Genomic DNA, 21,178 nt, shown 5'->3' with positions numbered 1-21,178 from the left:
AATCCCCTCACAGACAACGGTAACGTGTCTTTTTGGTCCTTCCTATGACTGGAGCAAACAATCTCAAGGCTCGACGGTTTATGTCGAGTTGGAGTTGTCGTCACAAGCCCAAGGCCTGGTGCCTCCGTTGGCAGCGTATCCGATGACGATATCCTCGATACTACCATAGGTCTGCGAACAAAGCAAGAGGACGTCAACAAGACCGCTCTAGCCTGTTATTCCCGATTGTACTTACTCCAGCGACGGTGACGAACCAACCGAGAACGAAGATTGCGCAGTTCAATCCGAAGATCAGCTTGCGGGACAATGAACCGTCGCTCTTTCCCCAGTTATCGTAGAACCACAAGGAGGACTGTGGAAAAAAACGCGTTTAATACCTCTTCTGACTAATTTCCGAGCGGAAACTCGACTTACAGTGACGATTGTACACAGGAACGTCCCGAACAAGGCCCCAACCAGCCCCACAAGTCCCGAAAACACTGGGATAGCCTAGCAATGGGAAAGATTCTTATTAGTTTACTGGTCCGACGACGAACGCGAGTGAAACATCGTGCTTACCGAAGCGATCACGTAAGAAAAGAGGACACATCCCGCGACACAGCTGAACCAAACGATCCAGTGCTTGGGAGTATTGTTGTTGAGATCCTTGGTTCCCTTGAGCGCCGACAGGAAGATCCACTTGGCGGGTACGTGAGTGTAGAGGATTCCAGAGACGATCAGGGCGGGAAGACCGAGTCCGTACGCGATCCTCTTGATGAGGGGTCCAGCGCTACCGAGTGCGGGCGAGGCGACGTATTGACCACAGTAGTAGTAGACCTGGAGGGCGGAGATGGATTAGCTTTGACGGGATATGCCAACGACTGCGTGGCATCTTCGACTCACGACAGTGCCCACGACAATGTAAAGAACAGTCGTGAATCCGTTGCAAAGCAAGAGCGAACGAGTGTAAAGCCTGGAATCCTTCATCTCGGACATGATGGACAAGCTGTAGATGGAACGATGATCAACCTTTGTAAATTGAAGCACGCTAACTCGCCTCGAGACTCACTAGGCAGGGGTTCCGGCGTAGGCGAAACTGAGCTGACTGACAGCGCTCATGGCGGCAGCGAAAGTGGGGGCAGAGGTAATCCGGAAGTCCTTGTCAAAAGGCCCGGTAGCAGGTGCCGCAGCAGGCCTGTCGGTGACACCGACGGCGATAGTGACGAGGAAGAGCGAGACGACCAGACTGAGCGCTCCGGCCCAGGTGATCCAGGCGACCTTGTCCAGGGTCTGGATGGAGGCCAAGAGGAAGACGATGATGGTAGCGACAGCGACGAAAACGGCGGTGCAGGTACCGTGCAGGGACATGGCGTTGAAAGCGATAGAAATGGACAAGAGAGCGGAACCGGCGACGGTGGTCATCCCTGAAAAGAAGCCACAAGGATCGAATCGATTCAGCGGCTGATCTGCCCAAGCGCGACTTGCAAAAAAGAATGCAAAGGAGGAAACTCACAAAGCCAGTAGACTCCGGCGCAAATGTAACGACCGGGCTTTCCGAGAACGACCTGGCCGACGTCAGCAATTGAGTAGACTTCAGGGTGTCTGTGCTTGAATTTGCCCATCTCATACGCTCCGTCTGTACATGGAGGGATTGCGACGGTGAGCTCGAGTTGAGAGCGCGCGCGAGAGGAAGAGGATAGGCCACTCACAGGTCCAGAGAACGGCAATCACGACCAAGACGATTAGACCGGGAATGAGACCCAGAGTGTGGAATGTGGCCGGGAGAGACAATACTCCCAAACCGACTTGCGCCTTCATCATCAAGACGGCAGCAGCCATCCAACCGACCTATAGGAGAAGATAGGGGTACCATTTTAGTTCCACGCTCAGAGCATACCCAAGGGGCATCCAGGCTGAGCTCACATTTCGGTAATTAGGACCGTCCGCATTCGTACCACCAAAGACTGCATCTTCATGGTTCGAGAGATCAGGGGCAGCTTCGTAAGCTCGAACGCTGTTGTCGTCAGAGTCCGGGTGCTTGGCGTCGCCGTGACGGCTCTTCAGGGGAGCCATAGTGACGGGCGCAGCAAAGTCGGCTGGCTGAGACATGATGGAGACCAGAGGGCGATGAGGACAGGAGGAGGGGAGGTTACTGATCCAATAGAGAAGGGATCCCAAAGGTGAGGTGGGCTGGAGTGGAGTTTGGTGTTTTGGATGGGAAAGAGGGGGGGACGATCCGAATCAACCCTGGGGGGGGGATCAACAACGTCGAGCCTATATGCTGATCAGCCAAGGCCCCAGTATCTTTCGGGGGAGAGTGCAGGGATGGTATTGGGTAGCTAAGCGATCCTGGCATCACATCGCAGGAGATCGCTTGAAAATTACGAGGGCCCCCGTCCTCCTCGCTCACAAGCGGCAGAAGCGATTACACGAAACCAGCCGAAGTCGGGATCCTACGCGAGTGGCGGACCTGAAAAGAATTAAACACCCGCGCTCGTCATCCTGCCTGGTTTGCGGATCCCACTATCGTTGACACGCACCGTAGCCGCTCAATCGCGACCGAACCAGGTCAGCTGGCCAAGGAAGAGCTCCAAACAATCGGTCGTAGAGCGGTGATAAGCGAGTCTCATCTGGGGAACCGCCTCACCCGATGTGGGGGATCGTGAACTAGCCTCGGGGAAGGTGGTGTCGCACGATCCACGGAGGGCGCACCGAGCAAGATGAGAGGACAACACCTTCTGCTGGCCTCTGGGCGCTGGCAGGGAGGTTGATGACGCAGGGTTTTCTCGACCAACCTGGTCCGGCCGGCGGGATCATCAATCGCGGAAGACGGTCTAATCGTGGGGGTCCCCAAAGAATGCTATCTCGACCGATAGGGCAGACCGTTAGGCATTTGGAGCTAGCAGCGAGGCCGTGTATGCAAAAGGAATGAATCGATAGATATGGATGGTATCGCTCATCGATAAGATAAAGCATCTAAAGTGCCTGGTGCATACAGGTGTCTATCGCAACGTGGTGGTGGGTACAAGGTGGAGAAAGCGCTTCGCGCCTCTACTAGTCGTAATGAATGACAATTCGATGCGTCGACAAGGATCGCTCGAGTAATTATGATGTGGTGTGTGGCCGTATGCGTGCGTGATGATGTCGTCCTTGAGTGATAGCCCCGATAAACCCAAGATAAGAGAGAGAAAAGAAGAGGTCCTTTTTGTTTGTGGCGGTGCAGCCTATGCTTTTACACATTCCTTGCCCCCGACCAATTTGAAGCCCGGTCGGCACGAATAGACGACGCACGACCCTTGTTCGCAACCCATCCACTTGGCCCCCTTGATGGCGGTACAGTCCTGTCCCTCGCCGACCGAAGCACACCCTCCGCAAGAAGAGATGTCGGTAAAGGTGTCGAGGCATTCGTAGCTAGACGACTCCTTGCCGATGGGACAGGCCGACATGGTCTTGGGGCAGAGCTTCTCGTCGATTCGGAGTCGAGACTTCTCGGCCAGTGACAAGTGTCGCTTGTTGTTGTTGAGGGCTCGTCGACGCGATTTGGGGGCGGTAGGGACACCGGAAGGTGCTTGACAGGCGTTGTTCCTCCAAGTGTAGCCTTTAGGACAGCAGTGACCTTCGCTTTCGATTTCAGTGGTCAAGCAGCACACCTTGGTGTTACAGACCCGGCCACCGGTGCAACAAAGGCCGTCGGGATTGGTCGAAGACGAAGACCAGGTGAATCCGGAACCGCACTTGGGTTGACAGGTACCGGATTCGGGAACGAATTTCTGCTGGGTGGTACACTGAGCGGTGCAGCCAGTCTTTGCGCTGTTCAAGACCTGTCCGGCCGGGCAGGAACACTGTCCGTTCACGATCGTTTGAAAGCTAGGACAACACTTGGCGGCAGAGTCGAACCAAGTTTGACCGGAAGCACAACGGTTGGTGCACACTCCGTTGACGATGGATTGAGCGGCGTTGGAACACTTGCAAGTCCCGGGTTTGTTCGAGTCCTCGACTTGACCGGAAGGACAGCAGACGGTATCGTATCCGGTCCATCCCGACTGACAGCAGAGTTCGTTTGACAAGACCTTGCCGTTGGTACAAGAACCCGAGCCGTAGCATTGGCCGTTCGAGGTTCCACGGCAAGTCGTCGCACAGCACTATCGTTCAGTAGGAGAGAGATTGGCGTATGTGTCGTCAGCAAAGTTCGATCACGTGATCGGGAGGTGGGTGCGCGCCTACTCACCAATCCGTTGATCTTGGTCGTTCCTCTCGGGCAGCACGTCCCGTCGGACTGAAGACACTGACCGTCCCCACAAGACGCGGCGTGTTGAGCGCAAGAACCGTCAGAGTTCTTGCCGAAAGGACAGGTGTAGCCTCCCTTGTCATCGCAAATAGGTTGAGATCCTGGGCAAGAGAAATCCGATAGATCAGGATCGACTTTCGAGGTGAGTGTTTCAGTCGACTCGACTTACCGGTAGGGTACTTGTTGTAGGATTGGTAGTTGAATTGACCTTTGATCCAGCTGTTCATAGTGTAACTGAGACCGTTCACCCGACAGAAGGTGTCGACATCGCTGTATCATAAAATTCGCGTGAGCACAGAACGTTAGCGAGTTGCTGGGATCGTGCTTCAGCCGAGCGTGTATTTTTTACTTGTAACAGAGACACCCGAAGTCGTATTTGACGGCGAACAGGCCGAACCCGTAGTAGCCCGAAATTCGATCGCACCGGAGCGAGGTCCAGGTGGTGGTGTAGTAAGTTCGCTCCGTAAGGTTATGAGCGGAAGACACGAGGTCGACGTCGGGGTGCTCGATGGAGGGAGCGGCCGAGGGCAAGGCGAATGCCAAAGGTGCCATAAGGGCGATGAGGGTGGCGGTGAAGGAGAATCGCATTCTGAGAGTTGGCGATGGAGTAAGGTGGAGGGAGGAGAGGTGGAGCGGGTGAGGGGGAGAGCCGAGGTGAAGAGAGAGAGAGAGAGAGGGGAGGGTTGAAGAAGTATGAGGACTAGGACGAGGAAGACTTGTTTGGTGAAGAAGAGAGACGAGGAATGAACGAAAATGCAGAAGACGACATGGTCACGGCGAGTCCTATATACTCATTTCCTGCCCGTCTTGCTGGCAGAGGTTTTTTCCTCTTTCCTATGCTCGCGGGCTCTGAGGTGACACGACCTTGAGCGCGACCTACTACTAGGTGATCCCTTCCCCCGGGAGTGACGAGGATTGATCGTCCACGGGAGTGATGTTCCGAGAGAAATGAGACAACGGGAAGTGATCGAAAAAGATCCCGCTGGGCTATTCTGAATGATCCGAGACACTCCCGCACACGGCTCGGTGGTTGTTTACGTAACGCGCGAGTCGATCAGCCAGGCAAGAGAGCCAGCGAGTCGCGAGTCTGGTGGGCAAAGGCCGCGTGCTCTCGGGTAAAAGACAAATCTCGTCACCCGCGCAATAATGTTTAATGTGAACCGGTAAACTTGGAAAGGATTTGACCGGAAGGCCGCCCGGTCGGCACGAAGGGAAAGACAGAAGTCTTGTAGCAACGGGACCGAAAGCTCGATCGACCCGGCTCTCCTCTAGTTCCCGCCCAAAATCATTTCCTCGGGCTTCGGAGTAAATTATATCATGTAGCTCGGGCCGGGTTCGTGACAACCCCCGTCCATGATTACAGCACGCGACTGACACAATCGCGTCTCTCGCTCGCTCGCTTCCCCTCCTTCTCCCAGTTCTCTCTCCAAACCGACAAGCACATTCTCTCTCGCAGCGACCGGGCTCCTGACCCGCGCTCGGCTTACGATCGCTGCGCACACAAGCTCAACTTCCGGTCTTCCTGAAGGAAAACCTTCCCGGGCTGGATGTATTGCCTGCTCCTCCTCCGCTCACCAGCGACCGCATGCTAGGCGTCTTCAATCGACGTAGTGAAGCGGCACCCGCATCGCCCGCATCAATTCGAAGGTAAATCTGGCCCCGGCCATTGCTCAGCTCGACCCATCGCTCCGCGCTTGCCCCCTCGAGGTCGTTCAGCTGTGGTGACAATCGGTAGGCGTCAGCATCTTCTTCCAGGGCAAGGCGCACGGTAGATCCACTCTTCCCGCATCTTCCCGCTCGTAACTCACCTCGATCAAGGCCTCTCCCACCTCCTTGTCTTTGCCAATCGTCTTTCGATCGTACATCTTGACCGTGAGCGCGCTGGCTGATGCATCAAAGTTGAAAGTCTCGTTCCTGGACCATACGGCGCAGACTTGCGTCAGCCACAAGTGAATCTGCTCGAGGTCTTTCGACCTTCCACGCCTTACCATTCGGGTTCCTCGCTCCGTTTCGCATGATGCGTGTGATACTTCTGCTTGTCCGTCTGCAGGACGATATAAGGCTTGACATCGCCCGAAGCAGTCCCAGAGATACCTTTTGCCCTCAGGCACGTGATCGAGATGCGTCCCGCCTGTGTCGTCGACGGCGCCAGCGACCCCTTGTGCGATGGCATGCGTGCGTGACCCCTCTCGTTGATCACCTCGTATGAACCTTCTTCTCCCATCAAGGGTTCCTCGACCAATACCTCGTTTCCGTGCTTGTCCTTTCTCTTGATCAAGCCTCCGACTTTACGTCCGGCGAATCCTCCGACAGCGCCTACTCCATGAGCGACTCCGGTGCCAACAGCCCCAACCCCATGGACCACACCGGAACCTCCAGCGACAAGACCGTGCCCGACCCCTTTACCGACCATGATTGGAGCAGCACCTACTGTCGAACCGACCGTCGACAAGGTCCGGCCAGCGGCTGACAAGGTGCCAGTATGTCGACGCACTCGAGCGATCAATTGCGGGGTGAAGACCGTTCTCAGACGCAAGGTGCCTCGCACACCATCCTTGACGGTCATTACGGGCAGAGTAACCTCGGACGCCTCAAATGGCTCGATGCTGACAAGATCGATGGATCCCGTGCCTAGCGATTTTGCACTCTCGATCTGAGGAGGAAGCGAGGACCACCGTGTCAGCGGTGAGCATTCGCAAGGATGGGACGAGACTCAATCCCACCTGATTCCAGTCGAAGATCTCGAAAGTAAATCTCGAGTTGAATCTCGACGGGACCACCGCCTCGAAACGCTCGTTCCATGTCGGTGCCAGCGTCTTTTTCTTGACTTGCGATTTAAAGACCTTTTCTCCACCGAGAGTAAAGACCACGTAGGGCTGAAGACCCAGATGAAAGATCAACGACCTGTAAGCGGTAGGCCTCCCCGACGTCACGTACATCGCTTTTTCCACTTCGGTCAGACCCCTGGAGCCCTTTGGCATCAATCAGTTCCACTCCAAGTATGCCCATATCTGCAAGCCTCGTTGAATCAGTTCGGCATCGCGTATCACATCCTGTTGAACTTACTGATCACACTCTCGCGCATCTCGAGTGCCATTCGCAGCGGAACATAGCGTGCTTGCAAGAGTACGGTCGTTTTCTCGGATGCTGCTCCCCCTACAACGTTGAGAGTATAAGTCGTTGGCGCGTCCTGCACCAAAAGCAAAGCGGTGATCAGCCCATTGTTTGGTTTAGTTGCAGCTCGGCTTAGTTCACCCACCCAAGCGGCTTCCAGCAAGTTGCGCGTGAGCACTCGCAGCTCTGCATAGACATCTGGCTTGTCGTCCGGATCGTTTTCATTCATTCTGAGCGTGAGTTGACTAAAATCGAGCTCCCGAATGACCAATTCGCCGATCTGGTCCCAGGTGTTTTTGTGACCCCTTGCCTTTTCCGTTTGGAAACTCGGTGTAGCGTTCTCATCGACCAAGACTTCGAAACGACCCTTTTTCGGCATCATCCCGGCGATTACCTGGAGAACAAGGACTCCCGATTCTGTACCGAAAACATCAAGGTCAGCGCGTGCATAAGTGGCCAAGGAGAAACGCTCATTGACTTGCGTTCTCGCAAGAGCTCGTTAATCCCCAACGTAACACCCGATTGCTCCTCTTCGGGTTCTTTGACGCTTCCTCCGTCGCCTATCGCCGATCGAAGTGATGCATTATCGCTGTCTCCGTTGGGCATGTTGAGTGGTCTACCCGCCAATACCTTGGACGGATCCGCGACCGGTTCGAAGTGAACTCCACCCTTCAGAGCGACACTGGGTACAAATGAGACGTGATAATGCAAGCGGCCCTTGTCGGCCTGACCATTACCCAGTAGCACAGCATCCGCGCGATCTTTGCCTCCATTGGACAGGTAAGGGGTTTCATTGTTGGCTTTGTCCACCAGGATGTAATCCGATACCTTGACCTCGACCGTACCGAGGTGGCGATCCTTTGTGAGATTCTGATGATCCATGATTTCGAGAATGACGTGATCGTTCGCGTGGTGAACAGGGATGTACACAATCTCGTCCCATTCCGGGTTCAGGTTGTTATCGACTACCTCTGTCTTGGCGAGGATTTGATGATTGAGCAAGACTCGAACGTAGGGATCGCTCTTGCCGCCCAGACCGAACTCCAGATTCTTCAAGTCGACAGCTTTCTTGAGCCAGATACGCATGACACCGATGGGAGCGGTGTAAGCCGCCGAGCCTCCTACACTCCCGGGGAGCAACAACGGTTTCCAGTCGGTCGTGATCCTGACTTTGCCCGATCGAACCCCTGACAAAGGAAACCAGTCTTGCTGACGATCCTTGGCTTGAAGGAGGTCTTCCAGGCGGATCACCGCCGTACCCAACGACGGATCTCGCAATGCGCGGTCGTCGAACAGCTTGATCGTAATTGTAGAGTTGGTCTTGTCGGGGACCAAGAACTCGGTCGCAGATTCCCAAGTGGGGGAATTGGACGCCTTCATAGTGGCCGTCCGATGGATCTCCCGATTGCCACCGAGGTATACCGCCGCATATGGGCTCAAGGTGCCGCTCGACCGTGACAAGTCGAGGTCTTTGGCCTGGTGTATAGTAAGACGGACGATACCGGTCGAGCTCTCAGGAGGAGGCTCGAGCGTCCCGTCTGGAAGAGCCTTTGGCGTGAGTACGGGATAGAACGATAGGTTGTACTTGATAGATCCTCGGTCCTTGCCGTCTTGCACGATCTTGGAGCTGAGACCTGACTGCTCTGCATCGGTGATAAGGCTGGCGAGATCGAACACGGAGGTGCCGAGCGCGTTATCGGACCGGTGCTCATTGTAGTCAAAGACGGATAGATTGAGCGATTCATTGAGTGTGTTAACAAGGATGTATTGCGTTTCATTCCAGACAGGGTGGCTCGTGCTGTGCTTGACTTTGGTTTTGTTGACAGCGGGTTTGAGACCCACGCCCATCACGACATAAGGGTCGGGCGCACCACCTCCAAGTTTGACAGCCTTGAGTCCGTTGGCAGATTCGATTGTGACTTTCAAGATACCGATGGCCGAGTCGAGAGGGGTACCAGAGAGTAGCTGCTCCAGGTTGATCGTAAAGACATTGGGGTCGTACCTATAGCAAGGCAGGGTAAGAGGTGTCAACAACGTACACAGCATACAGAACCCTACCCCTCCGCCCTTACATCATCGGTCCCAAACTATAGTCCAATGATCATCAGCTGAGCCTAAATTCTCTCTCTGGATAAGTGACTCACTTGGCATGAACCTGATCCTTGATGAATCCGGAAAGCCCAGGAATATTATTGACGTCCATGCCAAACTTTTCTCCACCGAGCGGTTTGAGCACATAGTCGAATTCGGGCTTTTCCATGAACGACATGTGGACCATCTGGACGTGAGGAAAGTTGGACATCAACTTGAGCCTGATCAGGAGAAGAGGGCATGTATGATCAGCTGTGGCCGCTTTTGCAGTCACCTTGAAGGTACTTGCTTGATTCGCATAGATCCCTTGAAGCTGTCCAAGCATAGTATCGTTTCCATCTCAGCATTCGATGCTCCAAATGACAAGTTCGCTGCTGCGCCTCACCTGATATCTTCCAACAAGACCGGGATCGACCCGCCTACAAACCCCTTGCCCAACTTGATACTGAGCACGACCTTTGGGTTCACCTTCGACTTGGCCTGCTTGGGCGTCAAGTCTTCCAGGTCATTTGGGGTGAACGAGAGGGCCCATTCCATGATGACCTCGTCGTCCGGGGTCATAGGATACGTCCGGATGGAATCGATCCGAGGAGCCTTGTTGCCGAGGGTGAATGTAGTGAGTCGGATGGATTCGACAGGACCAAAGGCAGCGGATTTCAAAGCCTCATCGACCGAGGCTACGACCGTAGCTGTGACCCAGGACCGCAAACGAAGAGATTTATAAGCCCGTGCGTACTCTGCAAAACAAACAGCAGCGACTCACCGCTCAACAATGGCTCGGCGATCAACCAAGCCCGATCCAGTAGACTGTTGATCCAGTCCGCCGACTCGCTCTCGCTAACCAACCTGCTCTTCATCAACTCCCTCTGAATATCGTCCCTCGCTCTCGCCCTCGTTCGTTCGATAGAAATGGAGTACATCGTCATACAGAACGCTAGGAGGACGACGAGCCAACCCCAACTCAGCCGAAGGAGCGTGATGGCGCGAGTGGAGAGGACGGCAAAGAGGATCAAACCGGCATTGTGGTAGGCGGTCCCATAGAATTCAAGAGGGATATTCTCGGTAAACCAGTTTCGAGAGGGAGTGCGTTGGATAGATTCGGAGGATTCGGTGATAGAGTTTGGAGACTTGACGCCGCCGATGGAGTCTAGCCATCCGATCGTGCTCTTCTGCAAGGTCTCGACCTTCTGGGTAGATGATACCACCGGCTCGACCTTTTCCCCGCCGAATCCTTCTCCTTCCTCCCTCGAGGCTCGATTGATATCGTCGACCGAGATGGTAGGAGCAGGGAGGTTCGAGGCGGGTGTAGAATCGATGACCAGCGCGCGAGCAGAGCTGGGTCCCGCAGCCAAAGCGGACGATGGATCGATCCCAGCGGCCTCTCTAGCTTTCTGCGCGGTACTCGCATCTGGATCAAAGGTCTGTGATTGCAGCAGATGAACGTAATGAGCACGGCCGGCTGGTATGGCACAGTCGGAACAAGAATCGGTGGCTCACATGCACTGTAGCTCCCTTTTGCAAGTCCCCCGCCAGAGCCTTTCCAACCTCGATCTGTTGTTCCACCTTGATCCTCTCCTCCGAAGCTCCTTGAAGCAGAGCGTTGGACATCTCGGTAGGTCCATGAATGTTGTGATTGACATCCGTCAATGTATAACCAGATTCGTGAAGGGTCTGAGGTTGGGGTTGGACGGATTGGGTCATAAGAGGTTGGTCTTGAAGCTGTTGGTGTTGCTTGAGCTCTCGCAGTCGATTGCGATCTAGTTCGTGATCTTGGCCGGTAGAGCTTGAGACGATAGGCGCTCCGAGGCCTAGGTAGGTATCGGGTTGAGACATCCTGCCTGTATCACAAGCTAGGTCGTTGGGCTACACAGCACTGTGCCTATCGGTCGACCCGCTGCGGAATGTAGCTTCCAAGTAGAACAAGTCGAAGTGCGAGTGATGGAGACTGAGCCTTGAACACTTTTGACAATGTCCGAGGTAGAACGTTGACCGAAGACTGGCCAGACTGGTGACGTGATCGTCGATGGATTGAGACGGTGAGGTATCCCCCGAGTCGTTGCAACTACCCCGGCTGCCCGCTGCCCGGGTCAAGGTCGAGCGAGGTTTGCAAGGTCGTTGCGTTCATGTGTTTCCCTCTTTCGGTGACAGACGGTTGAGCGGAATCAAATTACATCCGAGACAGACTTTGACAACAAATGACGGCATCGTCCCCTCTCAGACGCCGAACCCTCGGAACCATATTAAGCAAACCCTCGGTAGCGGCCCAAGACATGCAAGACACCTCGTCTGTGAGCTGTGAACGATAACCTCCGGCCTGGCCTCCGGAACATCCGAGGTCAGAGACAACCTTGTGTTGAGCCGAGGAGGTTTGCGGTTCATTTCGATCGCTCGACCGGTTACCAACAACAACCCGTACGGCCCGTTTACGAAGGCTTCAGGTGCTTTGAGTATTATTTGATGACTGTACCCGCTTGCGATTTGGGTTCCAAGACCGGTCAAAGTGAAGTTTATCACTACCGGTCGGCAACTCGGTCACTTCAGAGCTTCAGCCCGGATCATATCACTTCGACATTGATGTCATCCCAAACCTTACCTCAATCGAAGGAGAACAAGAGAGAGCAACGGATGATCAGGAGAGAAAGCGATAATATGCATCGCTCATATCGCTCCTTGTCCACGAAGAGGGATCGGATGGCCAGATGGACTGATGGATCTCCGCAGCACACGACGAGCGATTCAACATCCATTCAACTCACGCCCCCATACTAGCATTCGTATTTCTCCCCAGCGATCGTTCGTTTCTCTGCGCTCAATGCTCATGTGCATTCGCTGCCTACTCGTACTCTCGTACTACCGCCCGTGTTGCGCACTTTTGCAGTTTCATCGGGATCAGGACAAGAAGCGCGTCGCCCCCGGCACGTCCCATCACTTCCTGCTATTTGCTTCCGAGGCAAAAGTTCAAAGTCAAAGAGGTGGAGGTCGATCAGCGCACCAACTCTAGATCTCTATACAAGCCGAGGTGTAAGCTACTTACTTTCCTACTAGACATCGCTATAAACGCACAAACCCTCTTGTTGGGAATCCAGCTCGATATTAACAGATAGATAGACGCCATGACCCGAGTGACAGCCTTTGGGTTCCCCAAGAAGGGCAATACCGCCTCGACCTGGGAAGAACTTACCGGGAACGCCTCTTCCTCGACAGGAAACGAGGCTGCCAAGGCGGAATCCTCAGAGATGGCTGTTCAACGTGAAGCTGGGGCAGGGTCTGGGGATAAAAAGAGGAAGAGGAGGGAGGACAAGGTGGAGGAAGGGAGTGGGAGGACGGGTGGATGGGGGAAGAACGACGATATCAAACGTGAGTCTCACACACGAACGCCGTTCCTCTAATTTCGAAGCTGACAGTATACGGCAACGTCTTGTCTTCTCTTCTTTAGGCAAGGCTGAACGAACCGAACAACGTCGAGTAGGCCGGATCGAGAACAAGAACTCGTCGACAATCTGTTTCGCATGTCGTCAAAAGGGTCATGCGGCCAGGGAATGTCCGAACGTCCTGTTGGCCGCACAGACACCCGATGCTGAGGGTGCAGGGATGGAAGGGTCGGGAGCGGGACCGAAGAAGGGGATGAAGAGGGGCAAGGGACAGATGGGGAGCGATGTGACGGGTGCCGGGGGGAGATGCTATCGGTGAGCTCATTGTCGGGTTTCCATGACAACGGTGTAGTTCAAGATCGCTCATATAATACCTTGATTGACTTGTTCCAGGTGCGACTCGACACAACACCCCTTGTCGAAGTGTCCTAAACCCGCATCAGTTGGCCTACCCTTCGCCTCATGCTTCATCTGCCTGCAAAAGGGTCACCTCGCTTCCAAATGCCCGCAGAACGACCGAGGCGTCTATCCAAACGGCGGGAGCTGTAAAGTCTGTGGCAAGGTGGATCATCGCGCCAGCGACTGCCCTGACGACAAGCGGGGCAAGAAGCCCGCCGAGGGAGACGAAGGCGGCGATTATCACCAAGAGCTCAAAGCCTTGGGTGATGAGAACGGCGTCGTTTTCGGGATCGGGAGCGGAGCTGGGGCGGACGAAGACGATTTCATGGTCGTCAAGCGGAAACGTGTCGAGCTAGAGAAGAAGGTGGCCGAACAGCGTGTCGTCGAAAAGGCGCAAAAGTTGGCCAAGAAGATCAAGGAGAAGAGGAATTTCGAACGGCAGACCAGGGAGATTGCGGGAGAGACGGGCGGGATGACGGGCAATTCGGAGATGGAGGCGAACAAGGATCTGCCGGCTAGAGCCAAGGTCGCCCCACCAGTGGAAATCTCAAAGCCCGCTCTGGCAGCTACGGATCAGACGCCAGTCAAGCAGGCTGCACCTAGACGACCAGTGGCAGCTAGAGTCCCGCCCAAGAAGCCCAAGGTGGTCACTTTCTAGCGGTCGGCTTCTTCTCAGCTATTGTACGAATGACGAACATCATCATACCACGCTTACGGTCGGTCGAATGCAGCTGAAATTCGAGCATGGTTGCGAAAGACAGCGCTTGACTGCACTCTTGATGATTGGCTGCGAATCTCGTGCATCCATCCACCTCACACGCCTGAGAGAACAGGTAATTCCCATCTATCGAGAGTGAACTTTACAGACTGACACGGACGTAAACGCAAACAGATTTCGCTGACCCTTGAATCGCAGCGATACAGTCGGGCGCGTCGAGCCTGACCGTCTGGAATAGCTAGATCTTTGCACCGCGGTTCCTAGCATTGTAAACGGTCTTGTTGTCATAACTCTTGGCAATACAGGATTTTGAGAAACATTGGTATAAGCACACATACCGCTCTGAGCGCGACTAGGTGTGCATTGGGATTACACCGCCCGAGGTGGCTGATTGTCAGTACGAATAGCTTAGGTCGATCGCGGTCTTATGATTATCTTGAAGAGCTATGCATAGCTTTGTTATTTTTGAACTGTGGGAGCCTGCTTGAACCTTTTTCAGGAACGAACAAGGATGGGTCTCTGATGCGAGCATTCAACACCGACGTACGGCCTTCACCTGGCAGTTTCCCCATCATCAAGCTCGATCTCGATGTGAAACGCACCGATAGATCGGTGAAAACGCGCGTCGGTGATCCGCGGATGGGGAAATGAGCATTATTGTAAATGGCAGAAAGGGCGCCCGAACCATTCCGATCGCGCGAGATGTTGGTGGGTGGGTGAATGTTTTGCTAGGCTGTGACGCGTGAGAAAGCGGATTTTTCGGGAGAGAGAAGGAAGGAAGGGGGCAGGCTCCCCGCGCGAAAACGTAGAACCAACCACGCCGCCAGCTCACGGCACGACAACCTCCTCCCGCTTCCTCTCCCTCGTCGTCGTCGTCGACGTTCGAACAATATTCAGAAACATCATCGACCCTCTCGTTCCGTACATCGACATCGTTACCCTCCCTCCCCCATAGACTTCCCTTGGAATCTTCTACCAAAAAACCCTGATACCTCTCCCCATCATGACCCTCATCTCCCGATCCGCCTACCGTCTCTCTCGACGAGCCGGCCAACAGGCCAAGCAGGCTCAACGTGTCGCCGGGTTGAGCACCGCCGCCAAGGTCGCTCAGCAGGTCCCTGCCATGTTGAGGGCTGACAACAGGGTCTCCAGGACTCTGCCCAAGGCCAAGGAGGGTGAGTGCACCGATCGTCCTCATCGAACGGAAACGAGGCGAGGCGAGACGCGGGATAGGAGGGCGAGCAAAGTTTGGGGGAATGACGGGAATTTGAGGCGATGGCGAGGCTATGGATCGGGATCGAGGTCAAAGGCACGGTGGATTAGCAGAAGGTCAGGAGGAAAGACAAACAGTACCAGCAGAGACCTGGTTGTTTCCTCCTTGCTCTTTCTCTCTTCCCCGTGGTCGTACTAGACTCCCGATCGCGATCTCAACCTCGACTTCGCTTCGGCTTCACCTAACTCGCCTTGCCTCCTTCTTCCTGTCCCCCTTACCTTTCGAACGACCCAGCTAACTTGCTTTCCTCGACTCGACAGTCTCTGCCCGAACCTACGCCACCTCTGCCGCCACCCAGATCGGAGCCATCAAGTCGGTCATCGGAGCCGTCGTCGACGTCCAGTTCGACACTGCCGACCTTCCTCCTATCCTCAACGCCTTGGACGTTCAATTCGAGGGTAGCCAGGTTGCCCCTGAGGGTGGACGATTGGTGCTCGAGGTCGCTCAGCACTTGGGAGAGAACACCTGTAGGTGTATCGCCATGGAGGGTACCGACGGTCTCGTCCGAGGACAGAAGGTCGTCGACACCGGTGCTCCCATCACCATCCCGGTCGGACCCAAGACCCTTGGGTGAGTGGCGGTGTTGCTTGATATGCAAGCTTGTCCCTCAAAACAAGATTACTGATATTCACTTCCTCCGCCCTGCAGTCGAATCATGAACGTCATCGGTCAGCCCATCGACAACCGAGGCCCTATCGAGGGAGTCAAGCAGGCCCCCATTCACGCCGACGCTCCTTCGTTCGTTGACCAGTCGATCGTCCCCGAGATCTTGGAGACCGGTATCAAGGTCGTCGACCTGTTGGCTCCTTACGCCCGAGGAGGAAAGATTGGTTTGTTCGGTGGTGCCGGTGTCGGAAAGACCGTCTTGATTCAAGGTCAGTTCAGGGACTGGGGGCATATCGATCTTTCGACGCAAGAAGAATGCAATAGCTGAGGTACGTCTTGACCTGCAGAGCTCATTAACAACATCGCCAAGGCTCACGGAGGTTACTCCGTCTTCACCGGTGTCGGTGAGCGAACCCGAGAGGGTAACGATTTGTACCACGAAGTGAGTTGTTACGAGATGCACAGCACAAATCGAGACCTGTCTTACACCTACCTCGCGTACAGATGAGGGAGACCGGTGTCATCAACCTCGAGGGTGACTCCAAGGTCGCTCTCGTTTTCGGTCAGATGAACGAGCCCCCCGGTGCCCGAGCCCGTGTCGCCTTGACCGGTTTGACCATTGCCGAGTACTTCCGAGACGAGGAGGGTCAGGACGTCTTGTTGTTCATCGACAACATTTTCCGATTCACCCAGGCCGGTTCCGAGGTGTCCGCCCTTTTGGGACGTATCCCTTCGGCCGTCGGTTACCAGCCCACCTTGTCCACCGACATGGGTACCATGCAGGAGCGAATTACCACCACCAAGAAGGGTTCCATCACTTCCGTCCAGGCCGTTTACGTGCCCGCTGACGATTTGACCGACCCTGCCCCGGCCACCACTTTCGCCCATTTGGACGCCACCACCGTCTTGTCGCGAGGTATCGCCGAGTTGGGTATCTACCCCGCCGTCGACCCCCTCGACTCCAAGTCCCGTATGTTGGACCCCCGAGTCGTCGGTCAGGAGCACTACGATATTGCCACCAAGGTCCAGCAGATCTTGCAAAACTACAAGTCGTTGCAGGACATTATCGCCATTTTGGGTATGGACGAGTTGTCTGAGGAGGACAAGCTTACCGTCGAGCGTGCCCGAAAGATCCAGAGGTGAGTGATTGCGCGAAACGTCATGGCTCTCTCAGTCTAGCTGACTGACCTTTGTTGTACGCCCCCCATACAGGTTCATGTCGCAGCCCTTCGCCGTCGCCCAGGTCTTCACTGGTATCGAGGGACGACTCGTCTCGTTGAAGGACACCATCGCCGCTTTCAAGGAGATCTTGGACGGAGACCACGATGCTCTCCCCGAGTCCGCTTTCTACAGTCAGTAATGCTTGTGTTTCTCTCACTTCATACATTTTCACTAACCGGTTCATGTCGCTCTCTCGCACACAGTGGTTGGAGGTATCGATGACGTCAAGGCTAAGGCCCAGGAGTTGCAGCGACAGATGGCCGCCTAGAGGGCCGGACGGACGAGTTCGAGTCTTCTAGAGTAGATGAATGAAAATGAAGAGCTGTTTTCGGAAAAAAAATATCTGAAAATGAGATGATCACATGTGCATTTTCGTGGTCGAGTCGATGTTGCACGTTTCCGAGAATTGGTCGTGTGGGTTCCTCTTCTGTCGATGTGTTCCCTGCTGGCTTGATGCTTCGGAAAATGCTCAGAAGTTTCCACACCGTTCGGTGTTGTATGGTTCTAGGGAAATACTAGACACAGGACGTAATCGTGATCACCCGAACCGCATACGATGATGTCCAGAGGATACATGTGTGACGATTGCCTGCATGGTATAAGCTGGGACGCTTGTTGCCCCAATGGCAGGTGACTAGGCAAGACGTGGTAAGACAGTTACAAAAAGAAGGGAACACGCAAAAACCACAGCACCTAGGATTCCCGCGTGGTCCCCCACCGTGGTACTAACTAGGCGGCACCCTGGTTGACTGCGCAGATCGGACGGGATGCGGTGCTTTCAGGGTCCTATGGCCGTGGATAAATATTTTGCTCACAGCATTAATATATTACTATTGCAACAGACTACGAACCTTTGGCTTCGACTAGCTTGAAGGCCAGGCAAGAGTTCGGAGCTTCCGAGGTCTATATGAGTGCTGCAGTATATTCACGTTATGACATGTGTTAACCTCTATGGATTTGAAGCGGCTCAATCGTATCATCTTATCATTACGCACACGGCACAGCGTCTCGAGGCGAGAGTACAACGGGGGGAATAGACCCTACTACACCGATTCAAGCTAGTATTCTTTGACGGCCCAGACGTACTCCAACCTGTACGCGGTCCACACAGCGCCAAAAGGTGGTGAATCACAAAAGGGCGGCATCAGCCTTCAACTCGATACTTCCAAACACAAGTCGCTTGGAAAGACGCTTACGTCTGGTAAACTTTATACTGTTGTAGTTCGAGCAACACGTTGCGTTCTGACGTAGCCGGTACATTACGTTTGGCAACGATGGGAGGCGAGATTCGTGGAAATGCGGAACATGAGCCACGAAGCGAAACGAGAAATAGAACGAGGATGAAACGACAGGTAACACACAGAGGTCAGTCTCAATTCTCCCTTCCCTCTGCCGACCTGTCGAAACGAGGTGTTGCTCAAACATAGGAACCGGACTCACCAAGCTCGTCGAATGCCCTCGCGGTGAGATCGGTCAATTCGAGCATAATGACCTTGCCCGCTTGAATCTGGGCTTGAACGTTGCGTTGAATCAAGGGATGAATGTGCGGGTGATAGTACGGATCTATTAGGATTGATAGAGACGGTGATTAGGAGAAAGTCAGCGGCGGTCAAGGGTTAGTCAATCGCGTATGATGGAATGAAAGCGAAAATCGAGGCAACAGGAAGATTGTACGTACCGTTCGGACCCCCTCCAACACCCAGCCCGACCTTTCCCTCTCCACCGATTCTCATTCCTCTCCCTCTTGTCTTCAGGACTCTTGCTACTGCTTCTCCAGCTTCACATCCTCCAAGGACTGAACAGGCGGATGGATCCAGTTCTTCGGCGCCGACTTGAGCGCGTTTCATTCGGAGCGCGCGCGCGTACGTTTCTCTCAGGTGTCTAAGTGAGGGGAGCTCGGCGAGGGGATGGGAGAACTCGGGGCTGGTGCCGGAAGGAGGAGGATTCAGGTTATACAGGAACGAGGGAGAGGAAAGGGAGAAAAAATGACCAGACGGCCGGAGGATCCGGTGAACCTCAGAAACGAGGTGTGTCATCGAGACGACCTATCTCGGAAGTCTTCTTGTCAGCTGTCATCACCGATAGAGCCCAAGTGATATAGTCAATCCAGGCGACTGACTCCAGTATGAGCGAACCGCATATGTACTACATCAAACGACCCGGCGGGAAAGGGTAGACCATCATTGATATCGTAGATTTCGAACCGGCAGTTGGGTGGGACCGAGCGGGGTTGTATCGGGACGAGGTCGAGACCGACAACTTCGGTGCTGCAGGTGGAAAAAGTGGTCAGCAAAACTCTTATCGCTTCGCATGACCCTTTAAAAGATCAGCACTTACTTTGGGAATTCGTCCGCGATTTGAATCGCCCATCTAGCATGAAGACGAATAGGTAAGGCAACGCATACGATGTCAAGCATTAGCGTGTTGACTTACATGCCTGTTCCCTATCGTGGAAACACCGAGGAGGATATCTGTAAGCGCACGTCGTGGTCGAATCGATAGATTATACACTTGCGGTGCCGATGTCTAGCACCCGTTTGGGTGAAGAGCTGCGCGCTGCGTGATTCCCTAGAACTTGGAGTAACGGGCCAAAATAGGCGCCGCCAAGGGCTACAGTCAAAAAGAGCAAATTCTTAGTCTCGATCGATAAGCATGTCGAGATTTAGTCTAGTCACCTAGTCTGACCAGATTGTGCTATTCGGAGGTGGTAGATGTCAGCTGATAGTCCAGATGGGTAGCAAGCGCAAACTTCAATTTTGATCTCACCTGCGCGCCGAGTCGCTACGAAACGCGAAAATCGTTTGCTTCAGCTCCCAGACGACCGGGTCGATGTCGAACCTGACTTCTCACCTCCTGCTCGATCCGGTCACAAGGTAATCCATACGGACTCGCGCTCCTCGCCATGATCCTCCCTCCGACCTTGGACGCCCGGAAGTATTCCCCTTGATGCATTCCGGGGTCATAGGGGATCAACCCGGAACTACGGGCAGGTTTGCGAAGTTTCTCGGAGAGGGCCTTGAGATGATGCTTGTAAGCGGGTCCAGGTGTCGCATGGGGGAATGCGTAGGACGAGTTCCAAGGAGAAGAGCCGTTGCTGCTGTGCGAACTATTGATTAGATCAGTTCATGTTTCCCTTATCGGTTTAGCAGCGAACTTGCCTGTTCCAACCAGAGGTTGCCGGATGTTGGGTTTGCACACCAGCTGATGACATACGGTGGTAACCAGAGAAATGATAAGGCATGTTGATAGCTGCTCGAAAGGTAGGACTGGGCGTTGAACGCGGAGTCGCCAGCTCTGTAAGTGGATCCCAGCGAGTGAACGATGTCAGGCCTTATAAGGCGGACAAAAAGGATGAAACGGAACGAGGGAGGAACGACGCACCTGAATGCATGGATGACGTCTCGCTGGTCGAGCTGACCAATTCCAAAGGCATCTTGACGGTTCTCGGTGGTTTCGAATCCACGACTCTGCCGCAAGTCTATCTGTGCGAATCTGCCTTTGGATTATGAAACTGTGGAGCCGGTCCGTTGAAATCGTAAATATATTCGTGTTTGACCTGTGTGTAGGAGAAATAGTAGACGGCTCGGTCGGTACGAAAGGGATGTCCTTTATATATGATCGATGGATGGCTGGACAATTGTTGACACGTCGAAGGTAGATCTTCTCTCAACCATCTCGGCAATCTCTCGAGTTCGGCCATCTGCCAGTCGATCAGGTCTCTCAAAAGGGAGGAATTAAGGTTTGCGCAGGAGATAGGGGTTTTTGACGAAACAGCAAAGTTTCGCCCTTTTGATCGGATCAAGCCAGCGGTCGCGCGTGACGGCTCTTGTTCTTTTTTTCGATCGGAAACGCGAAAATTCTTCCTTCTTACACGTGGCCGATCCATCCTTTCGCGTTTCAAAGGTATACAGTAGCCAGTCACAAGGTATACAATAGGGTATACAGTAGCCAGTCACAGCCAAGCTCGTCAGATTACGTCGGATCAAACGGATCACACATGTAATACTGTAGAGTCAGCATCAAGCAAGGATTGACATCGACAGGAACTGAAAGCGCTGTCTCCCCTTGACCCCCGACAGTTGGGCGACCTCAAAACATCAAACACCTTTCATTAAAAT

General features: G+C 54.1%; 6 protein-coding genes across 6 annotated transcripts; 2 read left to right on the top strand and 4 right to left on the bottom strand.

Annotated features, from left to right (window-relative positions):
• Nucleotides 1-78: 78 nt before the first annotated feature.
• On the bottom strand, nucleotides 79-2,052 carry HD553DRAFT_272304 (transmembrane amino acid transporter protein-domain-containing protein; the record flags this gene model as incomplete). The annotated part of the gene is made up of 9 exons (XM_046177755.1): nucleotides 79-171; nucleotides 236-352; nucleotides 415-489; nucleotides 559-816; nucleotides 883-985; nucleotides 1,049-1,403; nucleotides 1,493-1,609; nucleotides 1,689-1,827; nucleotides 1,903-2,052. The coding sequence occupies 9 exons, from the start codon at nucleotides 2,050-2,052 to the stop codon at nucleotides 79-81; spliced, it is 1,407 nt and encodes a 468-aa protein (XP_046036523.1).
• Nucleotides 2,053-2,864: 812 nt separating this feature from the next.
• HD553DRAFT_355531 (putative Pria protein precursor) lies at nucleotides 2,865-4,714 on the bottom strand (the record flags this gene model as incomplete). Its single annotated transcript, XM_046183824.1, has 5 exons — nucleotides 2,865-3,800; nucleotides 3,978-4,121; nucleotides 4,208-4,368; nucleotides 4,437-4,537; nucleotides 4,617-4,714. Coding segments are annotated over 5 exons (1,101 nt in total), but the record flags the coding sequence as incomplete, so codon positions are not given.
• Nucleotides 4,715-5,555: 841 nt separating this feature from the next.
• On the bottom strand, nucleotides 5,556-11,549 carry HD553DRAFT_311341 (C2 domain-containing protein). Its single transcript, XM_046179961.1, has 14 exons — nucleotides 10,970-11,549; nucleotides 10,236-10,893; nucleotides 9,858-10,161; nucleotides 9,762-9,785; nucleotides 9,526-9,693; nucleotides 9,454-9,468; nucleotides 7,864-9,383; nucleotides 7,527-7,798; nucleotides 7,334-7,457; nucleotides 7,205-7,278; nucleotides 6,991-7,143; nucleotides 6,256-6,920; nucleotides 6,076-6,181; nucleotides 5,556-5,983 (listed from the first exon to the last, which is right to left on the bottom strand). Exons 1-14 carry the CDS (start codon nucleotides 11,303-11,305, stop codon nucleotides 5,774-5,776), a joined length of 4,629 nt encoding a protein of 1,542 aa, XP_046036521.1. The 5' UTR covers nucleotides 11,306-11,549; the 3' UTR covers nucleotides 5,556-5,773.
• Nucleotides 11,550-12,585: 1,036 nt separating this feature from the next.
• HD553DRAFT_323995 (uncharacterized protein) lies at nucleotides 12,586-13,900 on the top strand (the record flags this gene model as incomplete). The annotated part of the gene is made up of 3 exons (XM_046181447.1): nucleotides 12,586-12,829; nucleotides 12,909-13,158; nucleotides 13,237-13,900. The coding sequence occupies 3 exons, from the start codon at nucleotides 12,586-12,588 to the stop codon at nucleotides 13,898-13,900; spliced, it is 1,158 nt and encodes a 385-aa protein (XP_046036520.1).
• Nucleotides 13,901-14,764: 864 nt separating this feature from the next.
• Nucleotides 14,765-17,438, top strand: HD553DRAFT_311332 (putative ATP synthase beta chain mitochondrial precursor). Its single transcript, XM_046179960.1, has 7 exons — nucleotides 14,765-15,135; nucleotides 15,494-15,803; nucleotides 15,882-16,108; nucleotides 16,187-16,281; nucleotides 16,344-16,978; nucleotides 17,052-17,191; nucleotides 17,264-17,438. Exons 1-7 carry the CDS (start codon nucleotides 14,964-14,966, stop codon nucleotides 17,326-17,328), a joined length of 1,644 nt encoding a protein of 547 aa, XP_046036519.1. The 5' UTR covers nucleotides 14,765-14,963; the 3' UTR covers nucleotides 17,329-17,438.
• An 814-nt stretch (nucleotides 17,439-18,252) lies between these two features.
• On the bottom strand, nucleotides 18,253-20,521 carry HD553DRAFT_350056 (uncharacterized protein; the record flags this gene model as incomplete). The annotated part of the gene is made up of 12 exons (XM_046183505.1): nucleotides 20,442-20,521; nucleotides 20,270-20,354; nucleotides 19,911-20,157; nucleotides 19,827-19,841; nucleotides 19,736-19,754; nucleotides 19,570-19,670; nucleotides 19,494-19,504; nucleotides 19,398-19,430; nucleotides 19,180-19,327; nucleotides 18,739-19,105; nucleotides 18,501-18,623; nucleotides 18,253-18,302 (listed from the first exon to the last, which is right to left on the bottom strand). The coding sequence occupies exons 1-12, from the start codon at nucleotides 20,491-20,493 to the stop codon at nucleotides 18,253-18,255; spliced, it is 1,251 nt and encodes a 416-aa protein (XP_046036518.1). The 5' UTR covers nucleotides 20,494-20,521.
• Between the last annotated feature and the right edge of the window lie 657 nt (nucleotides 20,522-21,178).

Source organism: Filobasidium floriforme, assembly GCF_021052385.1.
Source record: "Filobasidium floriforme strain CBS 6241 chromosome Unknown HD553scaffold_11, whole genome shotgun sequence".
NCBI classification, from domain to species: domain Eukaryota; kingdom Fungi; phylum Basidiomycota; class Tremellomycetes; order Filobasidiales; family Filobasidiaceae; genus Filobasidium; species Filobasidium floriforme.
Note: the sequence above shows the minus strand (reverse complement) of the source record. Positions and strands in the feature narration are given on the sequence as shown.

Coding starts and splice junctions, on each gene's coding strand:
- HD553DRAFT_311332 (XM_046179960.1), top strand. CDS start 14,964: ATGACCCTCATCTCCCGATCCGCCTACCGTCTCTCTCGACGAGCCGGC. Junction 15,136..15,493: donor TCTGCCCAAGGCCAAGGAGG/GTGAGTGCACCG, acceptor TCGACTCGACAG/TCTCTGCCCGAACCTACGCC. Junction 15,804..15,881: donor GTCGGACCCAAGACCCTTGG/GTGAGTGGCGGT, acceptor TCCGCCCTGCAG/TCGAATCATGAACGTCATCG.
- HD553DRAFT_311341 (XM_046179961.1), bottom strand. CDS start 11,305: ATGTCTCAACCCGATACCTACCTAGGCCTCGGAGCGCCTATCGTCTCA. Junction 7,799..7,863: donor TAACGAGCTCTTGCGAGAAC/GCAAGTCAATGA, acceptor TTTTCGGTACAG/AATCGGGAGTCCTTGTTCTC. Junction 7,279..7,333: donor GATGCGCGAGAGTGTGATCA/GTAAGTTCAACA, acceptor CGAGGCTTGCAG/ATATGGGCATACTTGGAGTG.